Source organism: Polyodon spathula, chromosome 19 (assembly GCF_017654505.1).
Source record: "Polyodon spathula isolate WHYD16114869_AA chromosome 19, ASM1765450v1, whole genome shotgun sequence".
Lineage (NCBI taxonomy): Eukaryota > Metazoa > Chordata > Actinopteri > Acipenseriformes > Polyodontidae > Polyodon > Polyodon spathula.
In genome coordinates, this window is record NC_054552.1 from 24,668,118 (window position 1) to 24,684,116 (window position 15,999).

Consider the following 15,999-nt stretch of genomic DNA (forward strand, 5'->3'; position numbering starts at 1 on the left):
AATTACTTCAGTAGTTCGGGACAAAACACCAATCACAAAATTATTTGATTTAAACTATTTATTGAAGAAATGCGAGGTATGCGATCGCTGTGGAAGGAATAACAATACATGATTTCCATAGATACGTTAATTTGACATCAAAGCAAATTTGATTGGAGGAGTCACTGTGAGGACGAGACAGAGACCCACAATAGGAGAGTAGTCTAATTTTAAGAGGTAGAGATGGGGAAGGTGGTGGGTTACGAATTAATCAATAATGCATACAAGGGGTAAGTGGAGAGGGTATTTATAATGCTTGTAGGATTTAATTGCTGATGTGTAAATTGAATTCAATTCAGTTGGTGAAGTGGACATTGGTGCATGACCCTCCTCCCAAACTTTAAATATAAATTTCATTTTAAAGATCATTAGAAACAAGGGCTGTACTGTATGTGCAAAACCTGCTTTAGGGGTGAAGCTGTACACACCAGCAGGGGTGCGGGAACTAGGGGTGTACTTAGGACTGCAAAATAGTTAATCAGCTTCCTCATTTAGCTTGTTGTCTTATTTTCTCTACTCAGCCGAGAGCAAAACTGGATTTTGAAATCAGTGTCTTTAACCAGTGTCAGCAACACTGCTTAAAATAGACAAGTCTGCTTCCTCATTTTTAAACACAGAATTATTTCAATGTGTGTTTGCAGCAAAGGATCATGATACTTGCAGGACTGTAAATTAACGGTGTCTAAGCGGCAAATGCTGTCAGTGCCTTCCAATTGCTGCAATGCCGGCCCGGGGGTGTTAGACAGGAAGAAAAAGTTTATGCTCTTTTTTTTTTTTTGAACTACAAAGACAGTAATAGGAAAAAACACACACACACACACACACACACAGCAGTTTTGTTCGATACCCCCTTTCATCAGGGTGGTTCCCCTTTTTAGGAAGGGAAAAATCCTTAAAAAAATTTCTTTTTTTTAAATAAATATATTTTGTTTGTTTGTTTGTTTATTTTGTAATACACGCACCAAGTAGGCAGACTGAGACAAGCCGGCGTAGTCAACTCAACAGAGGGGGCACAGCTGAGCAAGGTCCCGGTGCAGGAATTATGCTTCTCTCTCTTTGTTTTTTTTTTTGTTTTAAACTGCACCACGGCAACGCGGCTGAACTGAAAGTTTTTTTTTTTTTTTTTTTTACCACGCGCGTTAAGAAACTCAAATCAGCAAGTACTGTAAGGTTAGAAAAGCAGAATGCAATCGCAAAGCGATGTAGGCTGTTGAAAAGAAAAGGATTAAATGCAGTGCAGTTGCGCAGCATTTATAGCTCAATTCCCAGAAGCTGCATTTGCAATGCCAGGGAAGTGGCAAGCTGACTTCCAGCAGGAAAAATTGCAGGGGAACACAAGAAAACTCGAGAGAAAGAACTGTTTCACACTCAATCACAGCAGCAGGATAAGATTAGCATGGACCGCGTGCAGTTACACAACCGGGGCAGCGCGTAGCTTACAATGGAGTGGAGCACAGCCTACATCAAGGGGGCCGAAGCACCAATGCTCCGGGGGCACCAAGCACCTAGGGTACTGAGCAAGAGTTCTTTTGTCTGCACAGCATGCAGTCACACAACCGGGGCAGTGCGCAGCTTGCAGCGGAATGGAGCACAGCCTACAGACAGTACTTTTTTTTTTTTTTTTTACTGTATAGCAGCAATAAGAAAGACACAAATACACACAGTAGTTAACTATGGGGGAAAAACAGCACCACACCAGGTGAGTCAGATTTTTGGCCGAGGGCACCGAAAGGGCGGACCGAGAAAACAGCAGAATCGACTCAACAGGGGCCCAGTGGAGGAATAACGTATCCTTTTTTTTCAGCTGCAAATAGTAGAGGAAAAAACACAGTAAAGCTGAAAGGTTAGTGAAAGCAGACTACAATCACCATGCGACGTAGGCTGTTGAATTTTTTTTTTTCAAACAAAAGCGTTTAGCTCAGTCTTTAGAAGCTGAGTTTCTGGTTCTATGGAAGTGGCAAGCCAACTTCCAGCAATAAATTGAAGGGGAACTTGAGAAAACTCGAGTGTGAGCGCTTTTAAAAACTCAGTCACAGCCCTGGAATGGTTAGTTATACCTACATTACTTACCTGGTTGTGAGAAGCAAAGGAGAGCGTGATCTCTGCGGAATGACTACTTATTCCCTTGCTGAGTGGGACCGAGGACATCACTCCCTGGAGGGGACTATCGGCAGCTTTGAAATAAAATGCTCAGTAAATATCTGACCTGTGGCAGGCATATCCCACAAGTATGGCTTTTGATCATCTTCGAATTGAAAGTGAACCTCAGATCTACTGATGTGTGCTATAATATTAAACAAAAAGAGTGCACAGGAATTGGCCTCTACAATATATGGCACCTTATAACTCAAATGACATGCCTGAGTATATGAAGTCCTTTTAGTATATTAAATAAATCCATTTCAAATAATATGTTAGAAGTACTAAGAAAAAAAAAAGAATTTAGTTATGGAAAATAAAAATCATTTTAAAAGCACATTGTTTTTCTTTCACTGGTGATATGTGTGGAACTTTTAAACTGTATTCAAGGAAACCATGGTAACAGGTGAACAAATTATACGTCAATGTTGAAGGATAATACGATTATAAAATAATCAGAAAATGTTCTCTGTCTTCTCAAGAAGCACCGTCTACGGAGATGGATGCTGGTCTACAAAAACCACCAGAGAACATCTACGCAACAGCAAATCTGCCCAAGGATGGGGGAAAGGAGGAGCCACCAAGTGACACATCAGCAGGTAATCTTTAATGTAACACAGAGCTGTGATGCTCACAAGCACCTTCATGAAGACGTTCTTAAAGAGTTTTTGCAATTGGAAGCTTAGAAGTTCATCTGTCGGTAGTTTATTCATATTTTTTGATAGGAGAAAACAACTGTTCATTTACTACACTAGCTCCAAACTAGAATCCTGTACATCTGTGCTGTGCCTTGCAAAAGATGGCAAACGTGTATTTCCCTAAAAACAGTAGAAAGCAAGTTTGTACTTAACTGTGTATTTGTTAAAATCCTAATCGGATCATTTGAAAAAAATGATCCGATTGACTTATTTCTGATATATCATGACTTATTTCTGTTTCACAAAATTACTTTTAACACAATTGCAAACAACGGTTGTACTATATGTTTAAAGCTTGCTTGTACCACCGTCTTTAGGGGTGAAGCTGTAACACAGAGGGAATTGTAACATTAAGGCTGCAATACAGCATATTTGTTTTTCTTGTAGGTTGATACATAAGAACATAAGAACATAAGAAAGTTTACAAACGAGAGGAGGCCATTCGGCCCATCTTGCTCGTTTGGTTGTTAGTAGCTTATTGATCCCAAAATCTCATCAAGCAGCTTCTTGAAGGATCCCAGGGTGTCAGCTTCAACAACATTACTGGGGAGTTGATTCCAGACCCTCACAATTCTCTGTGTAAAAAAGTGTCTCCTATTTTCTGTTCTGAATGCCCCTTTTTCTAAACTCCATTTGTGACCCCTGGTCCTTGTTTCTTTTTTCAGGCTGAAAAAGTCCCTTGCGTCGACACTGTCAATACCTTTTAGAATTTTGAATGCTTGAATTAGGTCGCCACGTAGTCTTCTTTGTTCAAGACTGAACAGATTCAATTCTTTTAGCCTGTCTGCATATGACATGCCTTTTAAGCCCGGAATAATTCTGGTCGCTCTTCTTTGCACTCTTTCTAGAGCAGCAATATCTTTTTTATAGCGAGGTGACCAGAACTGCACACAATATTCAAGATGAGGTCTTACAAGTGCATTGTACAGTTTTAACATTACTTCCCTTGATTTAAATTCAACACTTTTCACAATGTATCCGAGTATCTTGTTAGCCTTTTTTATAGCTTCCCCACATTGCCTAGATGAAGACATTTCTGAGTCAACAAAAACTCCTAGGTCTTTTTCATAGATTCCTTCTCCAATTTCAATATCTCCCATATGATATTTATAATGTACATTTTTATTTCCTGCGTGCAGTACCTTACACTTTTCTCTATTAAATGTCATTTGCCATGTATCTGCCCAGTTCTGAATCTTGTCTAGATCATTTTGAATGACCTTTGCTGCTGCAACAGTGTTTGCCACTCCTCCTACTTTTGTGTCGTCTGCAAATTTAACAAGTTTGCTTACTATACCAGAATCTAAATCATTAATGTAGATTAGGAATAGCAGAGATACAACACTTTTGCTTCAAAATAATTATACACACCAGTGCCAACACTGCTGCAGTGTCATAAAGGACATTATTTATTAAATAGAGAATCCAATTTATTTAACACCACTCTGTTGCAGTTTCTTATAAAAAATATTGTTTTTATTATTTATTATTTTTGTTGTATTTAATATTATTAGTACTAATCATAGTGCAACATTGGATCCTAAAAATACAGTATAATACCTTTAAAAAAACATGAAAACTTCTGACCCAGAGGCAACAGCTTGCAAACAACCAATCAGCAGTAAAATGCAGGAGTGCTAGTTTTCTGTTTGTAGACAATGTTTCGTCTTAGATTTTTGGGGGAACTGAAAAATGTTGAGGGACATTTCTTGATGTTGCTATGTGTATTGGGTGTTAAACCATTGTATTCGTACTTTTATAATTACTATTCAGTCTCATTGATTGCCCTCTTCAGAGTTGGGGGTAACGTGGTATTTAAGTAACACATTACTGTAATACTATTACTTTTGTCAATAACGAGTTAATATAACACGTTTGATTTTTAATGGGAGTAATAATATTACAGTTACTTTCTGCAAAAAAGAAACAAGCTTGTCTCGTTACCTTGCCTCTGTTGTGCACATTGTAGCCTTTTCTTTTTTAACCTGACATGCCAGACTCCTCTAATTACGGTGCCTCAGCACCACTGACTCGTTCTCTCTTCGGGGATGTCTCACGGCAATAATAAGCCATGGGGCAATCAAATCAGTCTTTTTTATAGCGTTGTCATTGAATAAGGCTAGGCACTAGGAACAAAAAATGTGTATCTGTATATGACAATTTTGATGATACACTTCAGAAATGTCATACACAGGATGCAGCGCGTATTTTGAAGTAGAATAGGCCAAGATGGAGAAGAGGCTTACTTGACTGTACGTACATCACACTACACCCCTTTATTTATTTATTAGTTTGTTTGCTTGCTTACAGTGCTGGCCATGTTTATTGCAACACTCTATCATTTTGACGTTTACTGCTTTATCACCAGATCTTGTTATTTTTTCTATAGACTTTTTTTCTGTTAGTGTTGATTTGCTGGTCATGATTATACTGGATGCTAGGTTTTGTATGATTTTTCTCTAATAAACCAAATGATTTAATAAATGATATAATAAAATAATTACTAGATGCATAGTTAAAAAGTAAGCAATAGTCACAACAACTGTTTCGCAGGACAAGACAAGAGAAAGAAATGTAACAGGTAATATAACAAACTACTTGTTTTATTAAGTAATAAGTAAGGACAATATACTGTTTTTTTTTTCTGAAGAAACAAATAAGTATCTTTTTCAGTAACATGCCCAACTCTGCAGACAACTAATAGAGATGTGACAAACACATGGCATTAGCAAATCTCTTCGTACCACTGCCAAATAGGCTGTATGTACTAGGTACGAAAAACCAACGTTCCAGGACAGTTTTTTGCATTGCTGTGTGTAACCACTCTCTGAACTGTGGAAGCAGTGGGTAAAATGTACTTCATAATCACTGTACTAAAGATGAGCAACATCTGACATTATTTGCAGCAAACTAAATAATCAAATCCTTCCAGGTGCCAAGCCAACCACAGGGAGGATAAGCAGAACAGATTGAGTTATTAACCTCATGTTAACATGTGTGTTTGTTAGTAAACACTGTTTGCCATTATTCCAGATCTACTTGATTTCCGCAAGCGAGTTGCAAAGGACGAAGAAGAGCTCAGTAAACTTCACATGTCAAGGAAGTGTGGAACATACACAGGCACACATGGGTTGGCAAAGGTTTAAACAGAATTATGCATCGCTTTAAGACTTATTTTTCCTTGAACAAGATTATACATATTCAAGTTTGTTTAATTTTCCACAGCTTATTGTACAAATGTATTGTAGCACTGTATGAAAATTAAAGCAGACTCGCAACAGGTTTTCAGGTTCTCGAATGCAGTGGTTTATTATAGCAGGGACTCTACACTGAAAGGTACAACGTGTTGCTTTACCTGCCAGCAGTACAACTACAGCTGAGCAGCACAGTGCTACTCAGACTGTGACAAAATAATCAAATAAAAGAAAAGAAAGTCCAAAGCACACTGTTTTGGCCATGTGCTGCAGCCAACTAAGTGCAATCTCTGATTTCTTTCTTGGTTCCCTTAGTCCTGCTTCTCTCTGGCTTTCTTTTGCAGTTTATTCTCCAATTTCCTCTCTGTTCTTCAGCTCTCTTTCGTCTCACACCATGCACCGTCTCAGCAGCCCACTACTTCTCTCCCTATCCAGGCCACGCCCCCAGTGCCCCAGCCACCAGTCACAAGTATGCACGGCTTCCTGCTCTCGATCCCTTGATTGTTGCAACATCTTGTCCTCTGATTTGTGACAACAACATTGCAACTAAGTCCCGCTCACGCTGCAAACCGAGCCATGTGTTTTTAAGAGCATTGTATTGTAGGCTATATTGTGTATGTTTTACTGGTAATATTTTTTATTCGCCGTGGCTACTTGTCAAAAGTGGGCTTTGCACTTGTCATTGTTTTCTTGGTCTTTGCGAACTGCAATTTTTTGAACTCGTGCCATAAGGTATGAAATCTTAATTGTGCATTTTCAAAGAAATTACTAATGACAGTTGTTTTAGAGATATGTTGACGCTTAAAAAAATGGTCACGGCAGCCAACGGTGTTTCACTTCATTGAACTGCTAATACCATTGACTTGTTGTATATTTTGTTTCATTCATAGCTCTCAATGCGTATCTGCTACTTACTGTCACAGTGACACACCGACTGTACCCCCGCGCACCACACTCATAAGAACTATGTTGTCTGAAAAATTCACACCAATGTGAATGCAAGTAAAAACATAGATTGGCATATGACTTTGCGGTTTGGTAAAAATGTACTTGCGGTCCGCCTACTTTAGCATAACCGAGGCAGAAGTGTTAAAGGGACTAGGAGCTCTTAAAATAAACAAATCCCCTAGGCTAGATGAGATCCTCCCAACAGCACTCAAAGAAATGAAAGAAGTTATTTACAAACCGCTAACCAAGATCATGCAGCAGTCTCTTGACACAGGGGTGGTACCGACAGACTGGAAAACTGCAAACTTAATACCGATCCACAAAAAGGGAAACAAGGTAACTACAGACCAGTAAGCCTGACTTCTATTATATGCAAACTTATGGAAACTATAATAAGATCCAAAATGGAAAATTACCTATATGGTAACAGGGTCCTGGGAGACAGTCAACATGGTTTTAGGAAAGGGAGATCGTGTCTAACTAACCTGCTTGATTTTTTTGAGGATGCAACATCGATAATTAATTGCAAAGCATATGACATGGTTTATTTAGATTTCCAGAAAGCTTTTGACAAAGTTCCGCACAAAAGATTAATTCTCAAACTGAACACAGTAGGGATTCAAGGAAACACATGTACGTGGATTAGGGAGTGGTTAACATGTAGAAAACAGAAAGTACTGATTAGAGGAAAAACCTCAGAATGGAGTGTGGTAACCAGTGGAATACCACAGAGATCAGTATTAGGTCCTCTGCTATTCCTAATCTACATTAATGATTTAGATTCTGGTATAGTATATATAGTAAAAGGTATTGACAGTGTCGACCCAAGGGACTTTTTCAGCCTGAAAAAAGAAACAAGGACCAGGGGTCACAAATGGAGTTTAGAAAAAGGGGCATTCAGAACAGAAAATAGGAGACACTTTTTTACACAGAGAATTGTGAGGGTCTGGAATCAACTCCCCAGTAATGTTGTTGAAGCTTACACCCTGGGATCCTTCAAGAAGCTGCTTGATGAGATTTTGGGATCAATAAGCTACTAACAACCAAACGAGCAAGATGGGCCGAATGGCCTCCTCTCGTTTGTAAACTTTCTTATGTTCTTATGTTCTTATGTTCTTATAGTAAGCAAACTTGTTAAATTTGCAGACGACACAAGGAGGAGTGGCAAACACTGTTGTAGCCGCAAAGGTCATTCAAAATGATCTAGACAAGATTCAGAACTGGGCAGACACATGGCAAATGACATTTAATAGAGAAAAGTGTAAGGTACTGCACGCAGGAAATACAAATGTGCATTTTAAATATCATATGGGAGATATTGAAATTGGAGAAGGAATCTATGAAAAAGACCTAGGTGCTTTTGTTGACTCAGAAATGTCTTCATCTAGACAATGTGGGGAAGCTAAAAAAAGGCCAACAAGGGAAGTCATATTAAAACTGTACAATGCATCAGTAAGACCTCATCTTGAATATTGTGTTCAGTTCTGGTCACCTCGCTATAAAAAAGATATTGCTGCTCTAGAAAGAGTGCAAAGAAGAGCGACCAGAATTATTCCGGGTTTAAAAGGCATGTCATATGCAGACAGGCTAAAAGAATTGAATCTGTTCAGTCTTGAACAAAGAAGACTACGTGGCGACCTAATTCAAGCATTCAAAATTCTAAAAGGTATTGACAATGTCGACCCAAGGGACTTTTTCGACTTGAAAAAAGAAACAAGGACCAGGGGTCACAAATGGAGATTAGACAAAGGGGCATTCAGAACAGAAAATATGAGACACTTTTTTACACAGAGAATCGTGAGGGTCTGGAATCAACTCCCCAGTAATGTTGTTGAATACCTGTTACACCCTTAGTGTAAGTATATTGATGTTCCCAGGCAGTTTAATGGTGCTTCATATCTTTATTATCAGGTCTTGCTGGTCGGAAAGAGTCCTTCTACAAAAAGACTTCCCTCCTGCTTACTGTGATCTGCTGCCTGCTGGTTTCCATCGTCCTGGGCCTGAGTGTTCTCTGTAAGTATGTAGGATCTGTAATACATCGTCCTGGGCATGAGTGTTCTATATGTATCTAGGATCTGTAATACTGAGTCTTTGCTGGTACAATTTTTACCTTAGTGGGTAATAGCCATTTCTTTAAAAACAAGTATGCTATTAATATGTCTCCATAAACCCACATATGTTGATATTATTATTAGTTTGTGCTTAAGAATGTCCTAAGCAACTTCCATTATAAGAAAGAATAATATGCTTAAACTATAAAGGATACAATTCACTAGACTGCTGTGGGTTAGCACTGATGAACTAATGTTATAGAGAATAAATAAACTGCTGTGTGGAGGAATTATATTGGTCAGCATGGCAGAGTAAGGCAGAAGTCAGTATCTGAGAGACATTTTCTGAAGTCCCTTAATGAAGAGTGCTGTGCAGTTAATACTTGAGAATTTGTCGGAATGTAAATATTACAACAAAACTAGAGTTTGAACAACACATGGTTAAATGTAACAGTGTTGCCAGCTTCATACACCCTGATTAGCACTAATCGTAAGGACTACAGTACCTTATCCAATGTAAGATTAGGGCTAATCAGTGACTGTGAAACCAGCTCTCACTGAAATCAGATGCTTTACCAGTATTTATCAGACAGTAATTTTCTAAAAGTAATGTTTAAAAATAAATTCCTATAATTACTGATTATCATCCCTTGGTTTAATATAAGAACATAAGAACATAAGAAAGTTTACAAACGAGAGGAGGCCATTCGGCCCATCTTGCTCGTTTGGTTGTTAGTAGCTTATTGATCCCAAAATCTCATCAAGCAGCTTCTTGAAGGATCCCAGGGTGTCAGCTTCAACAACATTATGTTTTGGTCCATGAAGTAAACATGATTAGTGTGCATCTCTGGGGTCTGTAAGATGTTTCATTTCTCTCAGCTTCCAGGACGTCTCAAGGAAATGGTGAGGAGAATAGCAGCCCTATTCCAGTTGATCCTGAACAGGAGGAGAAAGTGAATGAAGTCAGCAAAGGCCTCCCCACACACTCCAGCTTCAAAGGGAATTGCTCCGATATGGAGTCCCTTTTCTTTGAGGCAGTGTCGGGGAGCAATATCACAAAAAACTGCAACAGTAAGAGTCACTCCGCTGACCAGCCTGGCAATATCATTTTTTTTAATTAATGAATGTAGAGCTGATGAAAGAAGAGGGAAAGTGCTAATAATAAAAACACACATTGTTCATGTAACTATTCCAGTACATATTTATAAAATCTCAAAAACACAATATAAAAATGCACAATACTCTTGTGGTTATACTATTTTGCCACACCTTTGTTTCTTGTGCAGAATTCTTTGTCAATAATTTTTTTTTGTAAATTGAAAAAACAAACCAATAAACTAATTGTAAATTTTAGATAAAGTTGTCTTTATTATAAATACAAATATATTTTTTTTTGTTTGAATTTACACAAGTGTTGTTTTCCTCTTTAAATATATTTCATCATATCTAGACTATATCTCCACCTGCTGGACACTGAAGTTTTACAACTCTAATCTGTGTGCTGAAATAAAATCTGCTGTAACTGGAGTAAAGCACAGTACCAACAGGTGCACTGAGATAGATCCCTCACCTCTGTGAAAGGGATACAGAGAGACAAAGAAAGAGATTTCTGCTGTTTGTATTTTTATTAGAATAATGTCCACTAGGTTGTTGGAAACAAAATTCCAACGTTGGAAAGTTGGGGAAAAAAACAGTTGTGGTCTGAGAACCCAGATTCAAAGGCATGAACAAGATGCTAGTGAATTAACCATAATTTCTCTGCACCATGTATCCCAAAGATAAAAGCGTATGCCTCACTTTGGAGTTTTACGTCTGTACAAGACTCTGCCAATACAACTGTGATGAAACTGTTTAGGAAATTCTTTAGCACAAGATATTGAGGCTACCAGATTCTGGGGATATAAAGAGTTGCCTGTCAGATTGTCTTTAAACTATGTGTGTGCAGGCCAAAGATTTGTCCATATCTAGAGACTGCTCATCTAATTGTGATGAAACTTGTTTAACACAACTTAATGTTGCTCCTGTGTTTGTAGCTACGGTTATGTGTAAGCTAGTCATATGCATCCTTGTTTCTTCTTCACTAGGTCAAATGTGTGAATTGTGTTTGAAGGGCTGGGTGCTGTTCAGTCACAAGTGTTACATGTTTTCAATGGATATCATGCCCTGGAATGCCAGCCAGGCTCAGTGCAGATCAAAGGGCGGTGACCTGGTGAAGATACAGAGTGAGGAGGTGCAGGTAGGAGAATGATAGACCATCCAGTATTGTGTATTGCGCACTGAGAGAGTTCCAGCAGGCTTGTGTTACCATGGCAGCCACAGCAGGAATTGGATCGGAAGGAAGAGAAAGGAAGAGATGCAGATAAACAAATAACTTTATAACTTTTCTATTTAAAGTCTGGAACATGTACTTTTACTGCCACAGCTGTAAACATACAGATATGTAGAGCTATGGCCATTTTATATCACTGTGACCTAACTCACATCAGCACATGTGCAAATGTCAAACAGAAGCCTCAATATACTTCTGGATCCTGATATACTTGATATAATCATACAGTCACATCCATGATATCATTGTCGCCTGGGATTATAACCAACAATAACATTGAGATATCTTCCAGATTGTGTCTCTTGTCTTTCATGCCAACACATCCCCAGTGTTTTGTCTGGTGCCTGTTGTATAAGTTCAGTGTTTTGTCTTCAAGATGTGCAGTTAAACACAACATGCTGCTGCTGCATGAATTACAAGGATGTGACCTGCGTTGAAGAGATCTGTGGTTTGAGCAGAGTTTCTACAAATGTAAAGAACAAAATTTCACCCCAAAATACAAACAAAATTTAAATAACATGACAAAACTGGCTTGATTTTATCTATTTATTTATTTATTTATTTATTTATTAATTAATAGTTTCATTTTGTTGAATGCAACTTGCACTTGTTTTTTTTTTCTTTTATAAAAGGTAATCGTTTTGAAATGACCTTACCTGTTTTGATAGTGTTTTTAGAATAGGGATAGTGACTACCTTAAAAAAAAAAAAAAAGTTAGAACATTGCGTTTTCCGATACTTGTAATAACTCATGTTTGCATAGCTGATACAGTACCCAAGTCTTCAAGTGTAAATAACACAGTAGAGGCTAACAGTTTTTGAGAATTTTCTTTCTCTAGTAATGGAATCGCCAATTGAGGTTTTTTTTTTTTATTTCCATTTGTTTCTCACAATGTGGAGTGTTGTGTGTACAGCAGCCAGATACTTCAGTGCTAGTTTTAGGTTTGTGATATATAAACCGATTTAAGGTGGATTGTTTGTTTTTGTTTAAAATATTTTGTAATGTACTTTTTTAGTTTTTAGTGAGCAACTAGGAGTGTTCAGAAAAAAATTACATAGAACTTTAAAGTCTGTTTCAAAGCTCTTTTCAAAATGCCTGCTAGTCCACTGATAGTGTAAGGATTATTGCCCACATTGTCAAACAGAAAACACAGCAATAACAATCCATGATGTGGTACAGAACAGAAAAGCCAGAGCACTTGTAGTGATTTAGAGGACAGCTCGCAAACCCCAGTGCACTTGAGTAGATATTTTGAAAAGAGCTTTGAAACAGATTTTAAAGTTATAAGTGTAAAAAGTTGTCAGGATGTTAACCTTGAAAAAAAAAAGACAGGTACATTATTAAAACAGTTGTAGCAACACGTGGGGACTGTAACACTATATTTTCTGAACCCTGCTACTGACTGTTTAATACTGACATTAACAGGAGCAATGTTAAATGGGGTGGACTGTAACCATGGCAGCTTCACTTTTTTGTGTTTAGAAATTCATCTCAAAGACGGCTCAAAAGAAGGGTGGCTTTTACTTCTGGATTGGATTGGCTGATCAAACCAAGAAAGGAGAATGGCGCTGGGTGGACAACACGCCTCTGAGAAGAGGGTGAGGATTTTAAAAAAATTGGAAAAGACAAATTTGTATATCTGTTCTGACAAATTTGAATCTCCTGTATACCCAGGACCTAGAGTACTCTAAATGACCTTGCGTTGTTTCAAATCAAGTCGACCCACCAATGCTGCTCTTGTACTCTGATCGTAATGGCTACTTTCAAGACAATAATGCACCCTCCACTGTGCCAGAATTGTGAGTCAATGGTTTAAGAAGTCAAAGGCATTCGTTAACATGATCCTCAACATGCCTCTCTGCACCAAAAGCATGAAATATTAATGATTACCTGAATGGAAATAAATGGGTAACTTTGAGACACCTTCCTGTACCTTGTGGAGTCCATGCCAAGTTGTGTCAAGGCTGTGATCAGGACAAACAATGCTACTATGTGACAGTACTTCAATAAGTAGCTCTCTTAATTAACAGTGTAATAAAGCCCACTTTCCAAACAGCAATAAAGGTAACAAAATAATCTATGTAGATTATAATGAATGAATAAAGTATGTCTTCATTAGACAACTATAAAATGTAAATACGTGTTTACATTAAGTGATATACCCTATTAAACACAGTACATCACAGTACATCCCAGTCCTGTTATACATTCTGCTACAGGAAGACTTATAAATAATGTAGGACAGAGTAGATGTTAAATCACTGAATGCCATTAACTAAAAGTCAAGTTAAAACAGCTGCTAATCAATGTGTCTTTTTGAGGAGTGCATTTGGTGTAGCAAGCTGTAATGGTTCGTATGGTACTCTGTCTCACAGTCAGGCTTGCGGCTGGGCTGCTCTCTGCAGGTAGGTGGATGCTTGTATTGTAGGTGGTTATTATTGTACCTATGCTGTTCATGTTGCTCAGTCTTTTAAAATGTCCCCAAACGAAACTTTATTTTATTTTTTCAAATCTGACTGGAATTTTTCGAAAGTTTATTGGCTGGAATCTCGTTCTTGTTCCGTTTTGGTAAAGGTCTATTAACCACAGTGGTTTAAATAGTTATTATACCATACTACAAGATAGATTATATGATCAGTCATTTGTAATCAGTTATTGGAATAAATAATTACACATGCCTATCCCTGGTTTCCATTCCTTACCCAAGTGGCTGAGGTTTTGTGTATCATACTCGATGTAGCTGAACTGCATCATCGCATAGCCAGAAGGTGCATGTAGAGAAGAAACCAACAGTGAAATCTTCATGTTTAAAAGTGAACGCACAAACTGAAAACTAAAAGAAAAGATTTGTAAACTTACCACTCACGCGTTATGACATGGAAGGAAATCATCATCATCGCTATGTGTTGATGAAAACAATCATACTCACTTTCCACCCGTCTTCTTTGGAGGGTTCGTTCAATTGGGTCTTGAAGGCTGTGTAAAATCGTGTGTATTGTCATAATGAACATTCTTTAAATGCTGCACAAATTCAGTCTGGTTTTTCATTTTGTTAATTTCAGTTTTACCGTAAACCAATTGGACGTCAAAACAGCTGAAAGAGTTGATGAATAACAGAACCGATCATAACTGGTTGTTTTTAGCACACAGCTGCTTACAGTAGCTTTGAAGAATGTAATGTTTCCAGTGTAGAGTGTACAAAAGAAGCTGTAAACATTATCATACCTGCCTTGGCTAACAGATCTGGCGTCTTTTTTGGGATGATGATGATCCAAAATGAATGTGCTATCATGATATGTTGTATTCTTTGTACTTTTGATTCGAACCGCATAGTTTAACACAACGTGATTCTTGGGGTAACTTGATGCAATAAAAATCCAGTAAAGCCACACAGTTGAATTTAAACATGCCGGCACACAGGTTGAATTCCATCATTAAAAACTTTGATCAGTAATAACCTGCTCTGCTTAGCTCTCGGTTTGAAAAGTACTAATAAATATTATTCTCGGATTTTCAATGTAGACACTAAAACTAACACTGCCACTGCAGTTTTGCAGTGTACCAGTACAGGCGTCAGGGATCTTATCAAGAGAAATATCACTGTTCATCATGCAAATTGATGAGTCTGCACACCACTAACATTGAGAAGGTGGGACCATTTCATCATGTTAAAGTATCCATTCAGATTCCGTAATATGTTAACCTCCTTCTCCTGTGTTCCAGATATTGGCGGCAGGGTATTACCTCTACTGGCAATGAAAGGGAGTGTGCAGGCATCAACCCCCTATCGAATGCCTTGAACAACTGGGACCAGTCAGTCTGCGGAGCATACAGCAGAAGAATCTGTGAATCCACAGCTGTGCGTTTGTTTAACAAAGCAAACAACAATGACAACCTTGTACTTGCTTAGAGTATTGCTGGTGCAATAATTCAAGTATTTAACTTCAAACAATGAAATCTGATTCTAACACTTAACAGACAAAGTCTAATTAGTAATTTTACATTAACATTTACATTAAATAAATAAAAAGTTAACAATATAAAAAAAAAATCATTTCCTAATCACACTGGACACAGTAAATGTGATTTAATTGATTACTGTAATCCAATTCTGCTGTACATAAACCCATTCTACTTTGTTACACTTCTGAGATTACTTTTACTATGTTATAAAATATTTTTAGTTTATTGGACTAGAGTGAAAATAAAGAGTTCAAAACATTAGCTTTCAAGATCACAGACTTTTGCATTTGGATGTTGCATAGCCTAGTGGGTTTGGATATTGCTGTTCACATGCTAAAATAAAGGAATTTGAAATATGCAGAAAAGCAGCATTCTGATCTATATTCATTACAAAAAAACTCCATTCAGAATATTTATTTAAGCTTGAAGCCACAGAGGCTTAAACAAAATAGGCTTTCAGCACAGATACTGAGATGTGCAGGGGAGCATCCAATAAGGGGAGCAGTGAACAGTGACAATTAATTAAAAAACCTAAGCAACACTACCTTTGAGAAGTTCCACTACACGATGATAATGGAGATGAACTTGGGAACTGTTTTGAAACTGTAACTATCATGCCACTATAATGTACAGTAAGA

The 15,999-nt window shown here is 37.7% G+C and overlaps 1 protein-coding gene across 7 annotated transcripts in view; it reads left to right on the plus strand.

Annotated features, from left to right (window-relative positions):
* Nucleotides 1-15,741, plus strand: part of LOC121294424 (C-type lectin domain family 7 member A-like) — a 50,133-nt gene extending 34,392 nt beyond the window's left edge. For 2 of the 7 annotated variants that reach the window (XM_041218099.1, XM_041218101.1), the window contains exons 4-9: nt 2,661-2,777; nt 8,930-9,031; nt 9,949-10,140; nt 11,154-11,305; nt 12,881-12,996; nt 15,122-15,736. In XM_041218099.1, the coding sequence (XP_041074033.1) occupies nt 2,661-2,777; nt 8,930-9,031; nt 9,949-10,140; nt 11,154-11,305; nt 12,881-12,996; nt 15,122-15,308 (866 nt within the window). In that variant the 3' untranslated portion in view covers nt 15,309-15,736. Of the gene's footprint in view, nt 1-2,660; nt 2,778-8,929; nt 9,032-9,948; nt 10,141-11,153; nt 11,306-12,880; nt 12,997-15,121 lie in introns of all 7 variants that reach the window. The other 5 variants (XM_041218104.1, XM_041218105.1, XM_041218103.1 and 2 more) reach the window with 5 other exon arrangements.
* Nucleotides 15,742-15,999: the final 258 nt, after the last annotated feature.